Raw genomic sequence first — 16,282 nt, forward strand, 5'->3', positions numbered from 1 at the left:
AATGGCTAAACGCAAAATAGAGCTATTGCATATAATGAAAAGGTAAAGGAAAAACATATTATGACAAAAAGAAACATGAAAAGACCCTCTGAAATAGCGAAGATTTTTATTCAGCCACTGCCGTCTCTTCCAGCGATGCAGCCTGAGCAGCCGCTGCAGCCGCTGCAATTGCGGCCGCCTCTCTCTTCTCGATTGTGCTGACGAGGACTTGACTCCGGAAAGCCAGACCTTTAGTGCGCTCAATCACTTGCTGGTAGACGGATGTGAGGTTTTGGTTCATTATGACCGTATTCTAGCGCAATACAAAATGTGAACCACTGATACCAGAATGAAGTAGTAGATACATGCATCATTACCTCTTCAAAGTCTATTTTTGCATCCATGCGCGTGTCACGAATTAAGTTAACAATCCATTTTTCGCCATCCTCCTGGTTCATGTTAAGTCTCTCAGAGAGCTCCCTATTGAAAAACACATAAATTCAGTTAGTGACGCTTTTAAATTCGATCCAATTCATTCAACAACGATAGTACTTGATATCAATCTTTTGATGTATCCGGCAGTAGGTCTCCGCAATGAAGCATCTCGCGTTCTCAATGAACTCTTCATAGGCTGCAACCAAGAAGAAATCTTTTTGCAGCACCTCCTCGCACTCCTTCAACTTGCGCTGGGCCATTTCGAAATCAAAGTGGACAAACAAGGCCTCCACAAACTCAGTCACAGGGTCCTGGTATTCGTACGACTCTTGCTGGATGATCTTGATGAGATCCTTCATGTAGTTTTTCCTGCGACGGTTGATTACCACTGCAGTAGCAAGATAGCGAAGAATCCAGGGGCAGGAGGTCTGAATCGTGTTGAGGTATTGGGGCTGGAAGAAGAGATCAACGCAACTATCGCGACCTTTAGGGTGATTGAAGAAAACGAAGAGCGACCAATGGATAAGCCAAGTACGGTGATGGAGTTGCTGGATAAGGGTGTTAAAGCTCTAATTGTAATAAGAAATATTAGGTGAGAAATCAGCAGACCACAGAGCAAGGCCGTGCCTAAATGGTTAAATGAAGAAAACCTACTCTTGAGTCGATCGCTTCTTTCAATCGGTGTACCTCCTCTAGAGCTACATCCCAGTTACCAGTCAAGATTTCTGACGCAAGTTTGCCCCACAGTGCAGACATGTTTAGCTCATGATCCGTCGACTAAACAAAGCAAAACAGAAAATCGGAATTTAGTGAATATGAAAGATGCTCCAAGAACCTAACATGTATATCCTACCAGAACGCGGAAATGATACAGCAGTTCTGCAGCACCGTCATATTTCCCGCAGTTATACAAAAATTTACCAAAGTCGTATAAGCCCTTGATCATATCGGGTGTTACCTAAATGTAGAGCAAGGCAAAAATTCAATCACTGCTCTCAGCATAGAAAATTACAATAGTAATTACATTATAGTTCTCCTTCAAAAACTGAAGGTTCTGTAACTTATCCTGCCGTAGTGCATTTACGACCTCCGGATTCTCAATCACGTCCATCACACGCTGTACTCTCTCCGGCATTGTTTCCAGTTTAGCCAATACATCCTCACGGCGTGTCATAAGATCCTTAGGGACATCTTCATCGGGGTGAAGCTGCTTGTAAAGATCGGTAGCAAAATCAACCATGTCAGTTTCGGAGATAAGATCGAACTGAGCCTGGAGCAGATCTTCAGCCTTATAGATCTATAAGAAAAACGTGGGTGGAGGGAGAGAATATAGTTTGAGAATTAGCCAGGTGCATTGGAGATCAGGATGGGGGGCATCTTTACCTCGCGAAGTGAGAGGAATTGCAGGAGCGGGTTGATCAGGTGACGGTCCAAATAGGGGACCATGCGCTGGGTGAGGTCGTGCGTCGCCATATTATCTATTTTTTAATCACACCCCCCAAAAAGATTAGGATCTTGAGTCGGAAGAAGGTAGAAAACTTGAAAATATTCACTTGTTTACTCTAATTTTTGCCAGACTGCCCTCAAATAAAACATCGCCCTCAAAATCGAATTAGGGAAAGAAAGAAAAGTGAGACGAGAAACCGAGATAGAGAAGATCCTCCTTTTCCGACTTTCATCTTGAAGAGAGAAACGAGGTCGCGCCCTCCCCATCGGTGAGTAGAAAGCAGCGAGCAGGACGATCTAGATGGATGGATGAATGAATAAGGAATGGATTGGTGACTGGGGGATGCAAAGTTCTCTTCCCTCATTCACATCCAGAATTAAGATTGAATAAGCTATCGATGATCGCGGTTCAAATTTCTTAGATCTTCTTCTAACCCACCATCTTCCTCTCCTACTATTATAGAATCAAGTAGAGTCAACTCAAATAATGCCGCGCAATTCTAGAAACCCCGCCCTTATCCCTGGCATTCCCCGCCTCTCTCGCTCTGCTCTTTACGCGAAGAAGGGTCTCTATAAGCGCCAGAAACAGGCGGCTCCTCAGGCTGCCGCTGCTCCTGAGACCGTTAAGAAGGTCACCGTTGGTGGTGAGAAAAATGGTGGCACTCGTCTCGTTCCCGTCAACAAGGCCCCGCGTTTCTACCCCGCTGAAGACATTCCTCAGCCCAAGAAATCGCGCAAGAGCGTGAAGCCTGCTAAGTTGAGGTCAAGCATCACACCCGGGACTGTCCTGATTTTGCTGGCAGGTCGCTTCAGGGGTAAGCGTGTTGTCTTCTTGAAGCAATTGGAGAGCGGCCTATTGCTCGTGACCGGCCCATTCAAGGTCAATGGTGTACCTTTGAGGCGTGTCAACCAGGCCTACGTGATTGCCACCTCCACCAAGATCGATCTCGGAAGCTTCAAGGTATGTGTACCCGGAATATGTCAGTGGCTTCCTTCTAGTCATCACTGATTGCCATTTGCTTTCTCTAGGTTGACGAGAAGTTCAACGACAGCTACTTCAAGAAGCCCAAGGATGCAAAGAAGAAATCCACCGAGGAGGAGTTCTTTGAGGGCGAGAAGAAGAAGGCACCTCTTGCTGAATCGAAGGTTGCTGACCAAAAGGCAGTTGACAAAGAACTCCTTGCTGCTATCAACAAGGTCCCTCACCTCCGCTCCTACCTGGCTGCCTCGTTCTCTTTGACAAAGGGACAAGCGCCTCACACCTTGCTCTTCTAAAATGCTCTTTTTCTCTTGATACTTTGTTTCGGTATTTTCTTCTCATCCCAACACCCCTTGATCGCTTTTCTGAATAAATTTGTTTTCAAGCCAACCTTGGATAATGCTGGACTCTCGAAATAGAATCTAATACTACTACTAAGATGATTTATTATTGGGAAGAAAAAACGACAGAGCAACAACTATAAAGTGTATACAATCATAACAAATGAAAAAAAAAGTGGAGATGAAAAAAAAAGTACTTTCAAATGCAAATCAAAAAATATCGAATAAAGTCTGCAAGAGTCGGGACCGCTAATGCGCCTTCATTGAGTTACTCCTGCTTCTAATATCTAGCTCTCGGTATGCTTCGGTCACCCATCTTCGTAGGTTGGCTACAAGCAATGCATGCTGCTTTCTCTCATCTTCACCCACTTCCGCTGCTTCCACCTCCCTCATACCCATTCCTCCCTCAGACCCCAGATCTTGAGTTTCCTCTGCTTTTCCAATACGTTCAGCCATTGTCATCAATGACGTCCGCTTTGTGAGACCGTCCACTTCCACGTCTTCTGCGCCATCGGTATGAGGCGCCGTCGAAGACGTTGACGATGCTGGGGACGAAGCAGATGTAGAAGAATGAGGTGACTCTTCCCTTTCCTTTTCCTTTACGGGACGCACTGAGCTTCTGGCGGCGGATATAGGCGGCTGCCTCGGGTAGGATGCCTCCCACACTAGGGTCTTCTTTTCCTCTCTAGTGGGCTGCCTCTCAAGCTTCACGCCCTCTCGCTTAGCTGCACGTGTAACAGGCTGTGTGGAGTGTAATTGCTGGATCCAGTCCTGAGTGAAGAGCTGGGGAGTGGGCTGGTAATAGTGTCTCTTGCCAGTCGTGTAGAAACTGGGCGATGTGTTGGTCATGTCGCACGAAGGGGCGGTAAAATCAAACGTGGACTCGGTGATGGGAGTGAAACCGCTCCTTGCCACCGTAGTTGCCTGCATGAAGCCAGTGGATGGAGAAGCCGGCGACAATGGAGCACTCGATATTGGCAATTGCGACAGATCAACAGTTGGGTAGGCAGGAGGCGCAAAAGCCTGCTCTTCAGGGGTCGCTGTGATATCAAACGGAACGCCTTCAATGTTGTCTGTAGGAGTGCTAATGGAATCCGATGGGGTTAGCGAAGGATAGAGCGAAGCACTTGAATATAAATCCTCTGGCAATTTTGTCGCAACGGATTCTTGCTGGACAGGAGTACGTCTCACAGCTGGCTTCTTTCGTGTGCTCGATAAAGGTGAGGCAGAAGGATATTCTCCCACATTGAAATTGATGCCATTTTCAAACTCGATGTTCTGCGATAGCTCGGTTAGCCACATACCCAGTTCGCTAAGGTCCTTCTCATTCTGCAGCACTTCTGCTGCGGGCATGAATTCACCCAGCGAATCGAACATCATTGCTCCCTGTAGGCGGGTTAGACGTGTCGCCATATCCTGGTTGTATTCTGGGCGGAGACGCTTGTTCTTAACCACCCCAAAAAATTCGTTTAGCACATCAGCTTGCTGCAGGTGCATGTTCGCCGGAGGAGTCTGATTTGCATTAGAGAAGTCGGACAGTAGATCAGCCTGATTAAATGCGCGCTTCGTTCCCGCATTGAGAGAATAAGTAAAGTTGCTAGGATTGGGCATGTCTACCATCGCCGCTCTATAAGACGAGTGACGGTCTGAAAACTCAGTTTGTGGGGAAGCCCCTAAAAATTGAAAAATTTGCACCATGAATAATTGTGATACGCATCCATAAATATAGTATTATTTACTCACCCCCAGAAATAATGCTATGGGGTGATGGAGGAGCATGTCCGGGGGAGGATCGGCTGGAACGAAGAGACGGTGATAGCTCATCAATAGTGTAATGAGGAGGAGTAAGCGGGTGGTAATTGAATGAGGTAATTCGATGAGAGTTTGTACGAAGGGTTTCTTGGTGTGCCTCTGTGTGAATCTTTTCATGCTTTTTCAAGTCCTGGGGACGCTTGAAAGCTTTACCGCAAACCTGAGAGCAGATGTAAGCTACGGGACGATGGCGAGGTATTATTAAATTTTATAACACTTACAGAACAAGAGTGGGGTTTCAACGGAACATGGACTCGTAGATGAGAAGTCAAATGATCTCGCTTGACAGTGCTCACTTCGCAACCGTCCCATTTGCCTAGTAAGGTATAAACATATGCATATATAAATTAAGGACGAAGGCAGAACGGAGAACATCAGGAGAATTAAGCGATCCTACATGTCAAGCAGAGGTTGTTTGTCGATTTCCGGCCAACATGGTCATTACATGCATGCATATATAAAAGCTCTGCATCATCAAACTCCCTAGTGCAATCTTTCCACAGGCACCGCAAAGGGCCATCAGAATGGCTAGGTTGATGTGAGCGTGAGGTGTTCAATGCATGATTCATAATTGGGAGAACGTTTGTCATTAAAGATGGAAATTTTTTGTTTAAATAAAAATTTTTTCCCTCTATCTAAACGACTAGGTCGATGTTGCAGATGTTGGTGAGCGGAAACCAATATTTTGATTTTTTTCCTTGATGATTTGCTTGGCGAATGTCTTAATGTGAAGGCTCCCAAACCTAATTTTCCTGCACCGCAACTCTTGGCAAAATCCATAATAGCACAAACACAAACTTTAGTGTAAAATTGCAAGGGTCAAGGGTATTTTCCACTCAATTTTCTACTGTACAGTAATACCAATCATATAGAATCCGAAAACCAGGGACACCCCTCAGCCCGCAACTACTCAATACACTCATCCTCGTTATACGGTCGCTTCTGGGGGGTAGAAACCACTTTCTGCAATAAGAAGTTCTCCTCGGAAGTCTCTATCTGATTTGGTCGCTGAAACGGGTGGCCGAGCAGCATCGCCATATTCAAGGCGAAATTCTTTGCCAAGCGGTTTATCTCAAAGGCATAGCTTTTGCCATCTATACTCTCCAGATCCAGTAACGAATCATAAACTTCCTAAATAATATATACGACGCAATATTAACTACCTCCAAAGGCATAACAGCAATAGAGGAGGTTGCGTACCTGAGGACTATTGTCGGCGGTAGGTCTATCATGTATGAAAATTACATCAATATAACATGATATTTTCGTATCGCCATATAGCTTGGCTAGGAGCTTTCAGTCACAATAGAAATTATAATCAGCTTAGTGTAAAAAAGGGGAAGAAATTGGCAAAAGTAAACCTCAGGAGTTGGTTTTTTTGGAATGACAGAAGTTCTTCCGTAGATAATGATAACTCGCAATACGTAGTCGTTCGCGTCCACACTTGCTTGGGACTGCTCTAGGTAGTTTTTACTAATAAGTATATAAAAAAAGTATATAGGCTAATTGAAATACTGGACAAATAAAAAAATGGATTGAAGGGCATACATAGTTAACAGTAGTTGATCAAGCTCTATAAATGTTTACGAGCAAAATTTAGAAGTATCCATAAAAAAGTTTTCAAAAGATTAGATTACCGAAAATCTCAAAGGATCCCATAGGCGTTAGCTCATCTATACCAGCATAGAGGAGTTCATAATCGTTACAAAAATTGATGTACTATAATAAACATGATCAGAAACACAGAATAAATGAACAGGAAAAAGCAATTTTCAATTTACCCATTCCGCTCGATTTTTTAAAGTAATTACCCCAAATTCATGATCACTATTCCACCGGCCCTTTACGCTAATAAACCGTTTGATAAGTCGTTTCGCGAGATCCATCCCCACTCTAAGGTAGAATATAATCAACCTGACTGTAAGCATCGAATGCAAAAACTTAATTACGGTTCTCTGCCAATAGTCATGCCAACTCCTGTAGTCTTTAACGCTAGCGTTTTACTCATCTCATCGCTAACATCTACACAGAAAAGCTAGGGTTACTGGATTAATATAATGAAATCCCAAGTTTAAAAATAGAAGATGAAAAAAGACTTACGACTTTTTCAGGGATGAAATCCTTAATATTTTTGGTGCTAGTCATATCAACCTCATCCAGGTCCATTTTCGACCCATCTTCCTCCATGTGGTGATATTAATAAAATGAGGGCAATAAGAGCACTATTGCCACAGCAATCAAAATTCGGTGGCTAGTTTGAATCATTCATCCCATATCAGGATATCCAAAATCAACTCAGAGTTCACTATTCGGATGAGGAAGTCGCACTCGCAGTTATCTAGGGGTGCATAGATTTTCTCGCTCAATACACTCCAGTAGGCTTTGTTGAATCTCTGAGCCTAATAACCGAATCTTCAATTATTTTGCGAATAGTAGACAGCCAGATAGAAATCCAGATCTACTATTTGACTCAACCTATTGCGTCTAATTAACTTAGAATTAGGAATTATTATTTAATCACTGCAAAGGAGGATTTGAAAGATATTTTATGTAACTAGCTCACAAGTATGTCTACATAGAACCATACAAATATTTGAACACTATAAAGTGTTGACTTTGCTAAGAGTACACCATTTTAAATAATCATTCATTTTTACTCAATGCATCTTTTGCTCAAAGATATCTGTTGTATACATTGAACGACAACAAGCAAGTAGCAAACTGAGAAACACTTATTTCTCAATAATTTTTCATTGATATTTAAAACGTGTTTATTATTGGTAACTGGTTTGGTATGTAGTTAAAAAATGTTTCTTCTCTTCAATCAAACACATGGAGAGTAAATATCGTGGATAAAACGATTTCGCTCCCTTTTTGCTATTTCTGAAGAGAGATATAGTGCTCAATAGTTGCTCAACATACTGCTATTTTATCCTCTGAAATACCCCCTAAGATAATCAGCTGAGATGCAAATCGTCTTAAAATCAAGAAGAGGTTCTAATGAGCTTAAATTCCATTAAAACGCGTCTTCTATTTTTACTAGCCAAATTATTTGTTCATTCGCGTTCATACTTCGAATTAGCGCTATTTCTCAGAGCCAATCATTTAAGGGAATCTTAAAGATAACAGAAATTCTTGTTCTCCAATATTCCCATAATTTATAAAGACAAAATGAAAGTCGACGCGACCTCGCGTTACTTTCGCGTTCGCGTCAAAGATGTCGACGACAAGTGGTTCCTACATCTCTATTGGCTTTCTGACCATGATGATATGCAGAGACGTGTATTTGAATTGGAAGTAACGGACACAAAACGGTTTTGGACGGGGCGAAGTGAGTCCATCCAACATTGTACTAAAGCATCCGCATTTCAAATTTACGTGTTTTTTCACTCTTTTTTAGCCTCACTACAAGAACTTGAGAGAAAGAAACCAAAAAGTATCAAAGCGGAAAATTATACCCAAATTTTAGTAGATGCTCTCTCGGACAAAACATCTGAGAACGGCAAGTCATTTGTGCAAGTGGAGATAAATGAATCAAATATAAAGGTATATTTTCCTCTGTTCTACGGATATTAAGCTGGAAGTTCCACTTATTGCCTTGTTCTAATGTACTTATTTCATGAATATCCTTTATATAGCTCACCTGGCACCTATTCGTAGAAGAAGTTGACGTGAGTAGAGGAATATAAGAGTTTGTTGCAGTGGGTCTAACTCTATTGCTTTACAATCTACACTCTATCTTATAATTATCAAGTTCATTCTCGCCAGTTTGGTTTTGAACCCCGTTTTGAACGGTGATACACCAAGATTCTGGAATAAGTGGTTAATAGACTTTATGGGAAAGTTGAGTACTAATGAGGTTGGCGAATCATTGTTTTAGATAGGATGATTATATGTTGATGATTGTCCCCTATGTGTAGAAAGAGAAAGCTGAGCTTGAAATGCAAATGGAACACCTTAGTTCTGAGCTCTGTGCATTGCAAGAGAATCAAGAAAGAATGATCCTGGAAAAACAAGAGTGGGAAGCAGAAATCTTTGAAAAGGTGTGACGGGGAAATCATATTGTAAAATGAATTGTTCCATAACCCTCTTTCATTTTCTTGATCGGCTCAAGTTTGTGCTGTTGATCAACGCAAAAAAGAAAAAAATCAGAGAGTTGAAAGAAGCTTTGGACATGACAAAACATGGTAAGCCAATAGTTTTATTTGGTTGATCAGATGTTGGACAAATAATAAGTGCATTATTTTTTAGGTGAATCTGAAGAACAAGAACCGTCGTCGGAAGCAGCACCAAGTTTGAAGAAAGGAAAAGCGAAATTGTAATAATTTATTAAATCAATTGACATTTACGTTTTTGTTTATAATCTATTTTTTTTTCTAGAACTTTTTCAAGAAAGTATCTTCCTAAGCATGGGCACGCTCAGGCTAAAGCTGCCACTCTCCAACGCACGTACAGCCAACCTTCACTTGCTCATCGTGGTGAGAGTAGCACTTTCAAACCACTTTCAAGCTTATCCCGTCGGGTAGAGGAGGCGGTTCATCGGCCATTGAAGCGTCCCAAAGTGGTTCTGGAAGAGCTATCTGATGAAGAATCGACAGATGATGCAGAAGTGTTAGTTACCCCCAAGGTGACTGAAACGAGGCCTGGAATTCAAAAGGAATCAGCCGGGAGAGCAAAGGAACGCTCTCCAAGTAATACGGATATCATTGAGGGCGAAACAATGGAAATAGATACCGAAGCCGAAGAAGTTACAAGTGATGAGCGCTCCCCGCAGAAGGCAGGCCAAAAGGAAGAGGAGGCGCAATCAACGGATCCACCCTCCATTTCAAAGCATAAACGGACTCCAGCCAATCCGTTAAGTGACTATGAATTGGAGCTTGTCTCCGAAGAAGAAACAGATTTGGAGGAACCGGCGGCCGCCATGAAGGTAACAAAGCCCAGGCAGCTTAAAATGACATCAGATAAAAACCGAAGAGAAGGAGGTTTGGCAGATATCGACGAGAGAAAGGTGCCTCGGACATCCTCACCTATGGAAGGCGATTTTGTGCCGCAGCTAATAACCGACTTGGATTTGGCGGAAGGTTCCAAGGCTACGGAGAAGGGCACTTCAAGCAGAGCTACTAAAAATAAAAGTGACCCCGGCGGAAGCTTATTTTAGGAACTCGCTCGTCGGATATCAAGTTAGAGTTAATTTGTTCGTTTTTAGCCACTATTTGTCGTTCTTTAATTTTTTTTTGACTTCTCCTGCCAGAGCGTGCTAATTTTTATTAATTATCCAGTGTAAAGTATACCCTTATTTTCGTGTAGTTTCTAGTTCGTTTTGCCACAATATAATATCTTTATTAATGCACTAATGAAGTCGCCGAAGCCGTAGTGTATGGCGGGAGAGGGGGGATTAATTTTCTGAAAACAAAAAATTTTGCGAATCTATGGCCTCCAAACCCATGGATCCTTCATTCTTCTCAATGTAATTCCTCAAGGATCTTCCAACTGTTGAGTTACACTAAAAACCCTACTGTGCATAGGATTGCACCAATTCCTATTGAGCTCGAGCCTCTTTCCCATTCCTCCTAAAAATTGAGTGAAAGAAATAACTTCAGAATTGTACTAATTCAAGGTGAGGTAGAGTCAGTGTTGAATCTGTTGGTTATCCAGAGCAATTCAAGTGGATTTGAAGGAGACCGATGGATTGTAATTTTTTCTTCTACACTGGTGTGCTTTTCTCGCTCTGGGTATCTACAAGGGATCTTCGTCCATCTTCACCCGTGTTGTTACACCTGTTTCATCAATCCAAAAAAATATTTTTATGACCACGAGAATGAACTTTAAAGCACTTCATGACTCGATGGACAATTTGGTCAAAAAGACTCATTTCAAGCAAAAAAAACCTGATTGTAAGAGATATTGAAGATATCGATGATAAATCCTATTCTTCTATTTTTTTTCTGCTCCCCTCCTTTCTCCCATTTATTTTTTCTTCCTTTAACCAAGGCTTACACTTTACCCCTTTTTAATTTCTCAGCAGAGTTCACTGCGCAAATTTTTACTGAAAACTCTTGTTTTTCTTAGTAATTTCCACCGCATTCAACCTTTTTTTAAGCTTTCACAAACACCCCTGTTTGTTCAGCGCCTTTTCTTCTCTACAGCTACTTCATAGCTGGCTTTGTCTTCTATACATTTTTACATATCAAATTTTCTCATCATGGGTTCAATCGTGTCTATGGAGTGGAAGCCTTGGCTCGGGATTTTATTCCAGAAGCTCTTGAAGCAACTGAAGTCTTCGTACTGCTATATAAAGACCGTATTTGAGTTCTTTTCTCGCTGCATCGGGATGCAACGAGGCATGAAATTGCTGATGTGGCGCGGGAACGCTAACAAAGTATATTCTATTGAATTTTGAATTACCGATTAATATTAATGCTACTTTATCTCTTCAGGTCGTTTCGAACGAATCGAAGCGTATTAAGCAAATAGGATTCGGTGATACTATTACTCCCATCTCTTCTAAATCCGAAGGGGATCTCTCTATTACCAGCCATGCGCCCAGTGAAGGTTATGTTACTGAACACGAAACTAGCATCCCACGCTCAATGCCTTCTGAACTTAGTCATTTTAAAAGCAAGGTGCATGCACGCTCTCATGATATTCTATCTAGAGCGATAGAGGGGCCGCAAGAAAACAAATTGTTGGCTCGCGTACAAAAGCTTGAGCTCGAGCTCAAGAATCGAGATAATTATATTGGCAAGCTCAAGGAAACCATTACTGAACTCAAGCAAATTTTGGATGCAAAAGATAAGCTCATCGAGAAATATCACGATACGTATTCGCAACAAATGAAGAGCGAAATAGACGCAATTACTCAGCGCTTGCAAGCTCAAGAGTCGAGAATTGAAACCTTGCAGATCGATCTTGGAGAGAAAGATAAGATTATTAAAAAGCTCAAAGAGGAGAACGGAGAGCTCGAGCTGAAAGTTGAGATATTCGAAGGAATGGCCAATAAGATGGCCGACGTGTTCAACGATGAGCAAGACGAAGTATCGAGTGACACCACCACCCTCCATTCTGACGAAGAGTTTTTCCTGAAGGGACCAGGGGCACTGCTGGTTGAGATACTGGGAAAGGTGATACAAGAGGCAGATGAAAAAAGTCAATAATGTGCAATTATTATTCGTGAAAATTCACGATTAAAATTTGCACATTATTGAGTATCGACATATGTGATAGCGTGTATAGTAGTAGCTATTACATAAGTCGATAGCAAATAATAATATAGCAAAAGATACTACAGTATCCTTTGCTATATTATTATTTTCAGAATTACATTATATTCTCCAATTGCTTATTATTTGCGAATGTTTTTTTACTACTTTTGCTACAATACAATTATAGTTGTATGTATTTGTGTATCGACTATACATATATATTTAGTTTGCTTGATCTTTTTCAATATCTTACTACTATACTGAATTATAGAATTACCAAGAGGTTTAAACAATAAAATTAAGTAGTACATTTTCTGCAGTGTTTTTTCTTACATTTATCAATTACCGATATATTGTCCATACCTTAGTTGGGGATGATTGTTTTTATACCTTGACTCATCTTTCTTAGAGACAAAATTGCAGCACAAACGCAACACTCTTTAAAACCGTGCTTTAGACATGAGGCTCATTCTCTAATTTATAATGTATAATGTATTTATTCTAAGAATAAGGATGAGTATATTTTTGGCGAGGGGTAATGTAATTATTAAGCAAATACAAATTCCAGTATACATGAAGGAGAGAGAATTAAAGAGAGAATCTTGTATCAACCCACATTACATGATAATCACAAGGAATAGAAGAATAATAAGAATAATTATGAGGAAGCAGATGCAGTAGGAAGATTTTGAATCTGATTTCAGCATGGTATTAGCAGGTGGATAATAAATTTAGAAATCCCAAGAACGAACCTTCATTCCGCTTTAGAAAATCTTTGACTCGCCGCAGAGCTCCCTTGAGCTTGTCTTGAGTCTTCGAAACTGTGTCGTCAAGTTCGCTGAGAATTCTATAAATGGTGCCAGCTCGAATTAATTATCTGCCCTGAAAACACAATAGATATAAAAAAGCCTCTCTAAACAAAAAAGACTACCCATGTTGGAGCTCAAGCTCATCTCCCATGTCTAGTGCCATGTGCCTTAATCGACCAACCGTACCCGACACATGCTCTAGTTCCTCGTCTTGCTCTTGCATCAAAACCTAGAGGCAGAGGAACAAAAATATGGATATGAACATCGTGGAGATCACAGCGAACTAAAGGTGTATATCAGATCGCCTGTAGGTACCATTTGGTGTTGTTGCTCATTCTCAATGAAACGTTGGTTGCTTGATACATATTCCTGGAATGCCTCGGATTTTTTGGTGTCTCTTTGTCTACTTCCACTCCCTGTGCTCTGCAAGACAATGAAGCAAAAGGTGAATATAGGAAAATACTCCCTATTTAATTAAAAAACACGTGCTTTATCTTGTCTACTCCTTCGCGAAGGGTTATTCAAGGTATATTTCATGTCTTCCACTTGTTTCCTTACTCGATCGATAAAGTATCGCCTCGAATCAATCTCTTGAAATGATAGGTTAAACTTCTCTGGATTCTCTTCTACAACCTGTATCTTCATGAATCAATAGGATGACACGGGTTAAGGATCATCAAACGCAAATGAATATAAACTTGCATATTGCATCATTTTTGGATGAAAAGGATATTTATTGTATCTTCCAAATCGGCGAGATCACTTTCGATAGACCCTAACTGTACCATGAGATCTTCCGCGGAGCCTTTAAGTTCCTCAGAGTCAGAAGAAGACATTTGAAATATTCTATTCCATGATTCGAAGAGAGTGATAGCATTGGAGAGCGATTGCTCAACCTCGCTAAAATATTCGATAATGATCAATAATTAGCAATTACGAATATTAATGGAGTTGGATAAAGTGGGCTCAGAGCATTAAAGAAATTTATACCTTTTCACCGTAAAAAATGGGTCATTAGACATCATTTTTCTTTAATCGGCCTTCAATCAAACTTATTCAACCTTGCCATATAGAATCAACCTTTAAAATGCTATGGATTTGCTGCGCCAACGGTGGCAATACTTAGCTTTAAAAATCTCAAAAATGTATTGAAGAGAGACGATCGAAAAAAAAAACTCTCCTGCCATTTTATATTTTCAACTAAAATATAATCCAGATAAAATATTGTCATATAAAATATAATCCTTGAGTGTATTTTTTTTTGAACTGCTTTGTTCTAGGATTGTACTCTATTTATCGTTTTGCCTTGTATTATTTATTAACCATCTCACGTCTTGCTCGCTTTTTTGCATCCAAACCTCTTGACCCATCTCTCTACTATGTATTTGATTAGACATCCTTCCGATAGTTGCTACAATGGCATAGAAGAAAAATCTTGTAAAAACTAAATAAAATAGAATTTACAATGTACAATTGTAACAGAATATCCGCAAAAAAATTCTTTTTGGGAACTGAAGATATCGAGACTCTCAAGAATTTGTGAAGTATTAAACTACAACGATTTCACATTTCTGGATATCATCGGGCCAGAGATAAACTCGAGAATATACTCTCCATCATAATTGGTTATATTCACAATGTGGTTTGAAAGATACATTAAATACAAATCGCTAGACGAATTTCAGCTCTACGTTGCCCATTTGGCTAGTGAGACGGCAGCTCTGAGGACCTTGACCCCCACGCTGGCCTACCTTTCGACTGTCTGTGTTCGTCGAGTAGAAGACATTTGCATCATTGATTATGGCTCGTCCCAAAAATGGTTTGGTTTCGATGTCAATGCTACCTCGAAAATGTGAAGGCTAGGTTCAAAAGATTTGATTAATAAGATATTCAACTTTTTTTTCTCTGATAGCACCTACCAACTCGAAATAGCCTTGGCCTGTTTTTGTGCTGCCCGATATTGAAACTTGAGCATCGGCTGGGTACTTCCAAGTCATCTCTATCTTGCCAGTATTTGTGCTAATTATGTTTTCGCCTTGCGATACAGCGACATCACCCTTGATCTCACCAAGGTCGCTTAAGCCGGAAATGGATTGAGCTTGTACATTCTAGTGGTGATTGCGTAGGAAATTATTGAAATAAGAACTCCAATAATTAAGGTCAAAGGGGTTACTTACGCTAAAATTAATCTCCCCCACATTGGTCTTCAAACTCATCCTACCAGTTATATTTACATTCGACACCTCCCATGATCCAACATCACCTTTCACATCTACGTTCTGGAATCCTAGAGGAAGGTATATGCGCAATTTGGTTCGCATACATCCTAGCCTACCATGTGACCCTTTGATGCGATATATATTACCGTTCTGCTCCACAGACACATCAACTACGTCCGAGGATCGGTATATTTTAACCATGGCGGTGTTTCCCGATGCATTTGTGATATATCCCTTAAAATTATCCCCTAAATCGCCCAAAGAAAACTCAAGATTTGGGTAGGTTGCTTGGTCCCATTGCATAGTGAGAGGATGGCTATCGATTGATTCAGGATCCTGCTGGATAAGACAGCCACGACGAAAACCAAATTTAACCACAATCTAAATGAATAACCATGTCAACTTGATAAACTCAGTTCCAGTAGAACATCCCATCTTCACTTACTGGGGCTATGATGGCAATGGCTATAATGACGGCTAAAAATCCAACTATCCATTTAAATGCCCTAGGAGTGCATCCTCCGAAACAAAATTTTAAGTATCGCTTGGCTATATCAGAATTGCAAGTATTATAATCAGAGAGCTTCACAGAGCAGTTTTTATGTGCTTACGTTTTGCAGCCGGGATGTAATAAGCTTGTATCGGCGTTGGTACATTTGGATCGTACATTGAGAAATAATAAAAGTGTATGGTATAATCGATGTAAAGATGTGTCTTCTCCATTCTATTTAAATATCTGGTTCCTCTTCAGGGACAGATCCATTTATTTGTGGCTGTGAATTTACTCTTGGCAACAATTATCCATAGATGGTATATTCTGCAATCATGTCGCATTTATAATACCAAGTAAGCAAATCAAAAATCTCTTCTCGAATACGTATGCGAGAGAACCTTAAATTCTTATTGCAGCACAAAGAACAGTCATCTTATATTTCCACTGAATAAGGTTCTTTTGAATAATGCATCATTATTCCCAGAAATAAAACCACACCTTGACCTTCGGGAAAGATCGAAACACTAAACGTGCATTTCATATATATGGCTCATTTCTCAACTACTA

General features: G+C 40.7%; 8 protein-coding genes across 8 annotated transcripts; 3 read left to right on the plus strand and 5 right to left on the minus strand.

Annotated features, from left to right (window-relative positions):
• Window positions 1–106: 106 nt before the first annotated feature.
• On the minus strand, window positions 107–1,887 carry VTP21DRAFT_9855 (uncharacterized protein; the record flags this gene model as incomplete). The annotated part of the gene is made up of 7 exons (XM_069400847.1): window positions 107–292; window positions 357–459; window positions 532–983; window positions 1,069–1,191; window positions 1,268–1,372; window positions 1,439–1,711; window positions 1,798–1,887. The coding sequence occupies 7 exons, from the start codon at window positions 1,885–1,887 to the stop codon at window positions 107–109; spliced, it is 1,332 nt and encodes a 443-aa protein (XP_069253581.1).
• Window positions 1,888–2,347: 460 nt separating this feature from the next.
• On the plus strand, window positions 2,348–3,135 carry VTP21DRAFT_9856 (60S ribosomal protein eL6; the record flags this gene model as incomplete). Its single annotated transcript, XM_069400848.1, has 2 exons — window positions 2,348–2,821; window positions 2,890–3,135. 2 exons carry the CDS (start codon window positions 2,348–2,350, stop codon window positions 3,133–3,135), a joined length of 720 nt encoding a protein of 239 aa, XP_069253582.1.
• A 294-nt stretch (window positions 3,136–3,429) lies between these two features.
• On the minus strand, window positions 3,430–5,582 carry VTP21DRAFT_9857 (uncharacterized protein; the record flags this gene model as incomplete). The annotated part of the gene is made up of 4 exons (XM_069400849.1): window positions 3,430–4,853; window positions 4,924–5,152; window positions 5,214–5,308; window positions 5,390–5,582. The coding sequence occupies 4 exons, from the start codon at window positions 5,580–5,582 to the stop codon at window positions 3,430–3,432; spliced, it is 1,941 nt and encodes a 646-aa protein (XP_069253583.1).
• Window positions 5,583–5,898: 316 nt separating this feature from the next.
• On the minus strand, window positions 5,899–7,179 carry VTP21DRAFT_9858 (uncharacterized protein; the record flags this gene model as incomplete). Its single annotated transcript, XM_069400850.1, has 8 exons — window positions 5,899–6,123; window positions 6,193–6,285; window positions 6,354–6,465; window positions 6,541–6,565; window positions 6,630–6,711; window positions 6,774–6,885; window positions 6,942–7,027; window positions 7,093–7,179. The coding sequence occupies 8 exons, from the start codon at window positions 7,177–7,179 to the stop codon at window positions 5,899–5,901; spliced, it is 822 nt and encodes a 273-aa protein (XP_069253584.1).
• A 984-nt stretch (window positions 7,180–8,163) lies between these two features.
• Window positions 8,164–10,150, plus strand: VTP21DRAFT_9859 (uncharacterized protein; the record flags this gene model as incomplete). The annotated part of the gene is made up of 8 exons (XM_069400851.1): window positions 8,164–8,323; window positions 8,393–8,538; window positions 8,631–8,663; window positions 8,747–8,851; window positions 8,913–9,035; window positions 9,107–9,179; window positions 9,244–9,310; window positions 9,373–10,150. The coding sequence occupies 8 exons, from the start codon at window positions 8,164–8,166 to the stop codon at window positions 10,148–10,150; spliced, it is 1,485 nt and encodes a 494-aa protein (XP_069253585.1).
• A 1,044-nt stretch (window positions 10,151–11,194) lies between these two features.
• Window positions 11,195–12,146, plus strand: VTP21DRAFT_9860 (uncharacterized protein; the record flags this gene model as incomplete). The annotated part of the gene is made up of 2 exons (XM_069400853.1): window positions 11,195–11,371; window positions 11,430–12,146. 2 exons carry the CDS (start codon window positions 11,195–11,197, stop codon window positions 12,144–12,146), a joined length of 894 nt encoding a protein of 297 aa, XP_069253586.1.
• Window positions 12,147–12,811: 665 nt separating this feature from the next.
• On the minus strand, window positions 12,812–14,028 carry VTP21DRAFT_9861 (uncharacterized protein; the record flags this gene model as incomplete). Its single annotated transcript, XM_069400854.1, has 7 exons — window positions 12,812–12,888; window positions 12,947–13,041; window positions 13,126–13,232; window positions 13,319–13,426; window positions 13,493–13,638; window positions 13,737–13,903; window positions 13,994–14,028. The coding sequence occupies 7 exons, from the start codon at window positions 14,026–14,028 to the stop codon at window positions 12,812–12,814; spliced, it is 735 nt and encodes a 244-aa protein (XP_069253587.1).
• Window positions 14,029–14,673: 645 nt separating this feature from the next.
• VTP21DRAFT_9862 (uncharacterized protein) lies at window positions 14,674–15,891 on the minus strand (the record flags this gene model as incomplete). The annotated part of the gene is made up of 5 exons (XM_069400855.1): window positions 14,674–14,862; window positions 14,923–15,111; window positions 15,181–15,603; window positions 15,668–15,771; window positions 15,834–15,891. The coding sequence occupies 5 exons, from the start codon at window positions 15,889–15,891 to the stop codon at window positions 14,674–14,676; spliced, it is 963 nt and encodes a 320-aa protein (XP_069253588.1).
• Between the last annotated feature and the right edge of the window lie 391 nt (window positions 15,892–16,282).

The sequence above is a fragment of the Calcarisporiella thermophila genome (assembly GCF_041956535.1).
Source record: "Calcarisporiella thermophila strain CBS 279.70 unplaced genomic scaffold VTP21scaffold_6, whole genome shotgun sequence".
NCBI classification, from domain to species: domain Eukaryota; kingdom Fungi; phylum Calcarisporiellomycota; class Calcarisporiellomycetes; order Calcarisporiellales; family Calcarisporiellaceae; genus Calcarisporiella; species Calcarisporiella thermophila.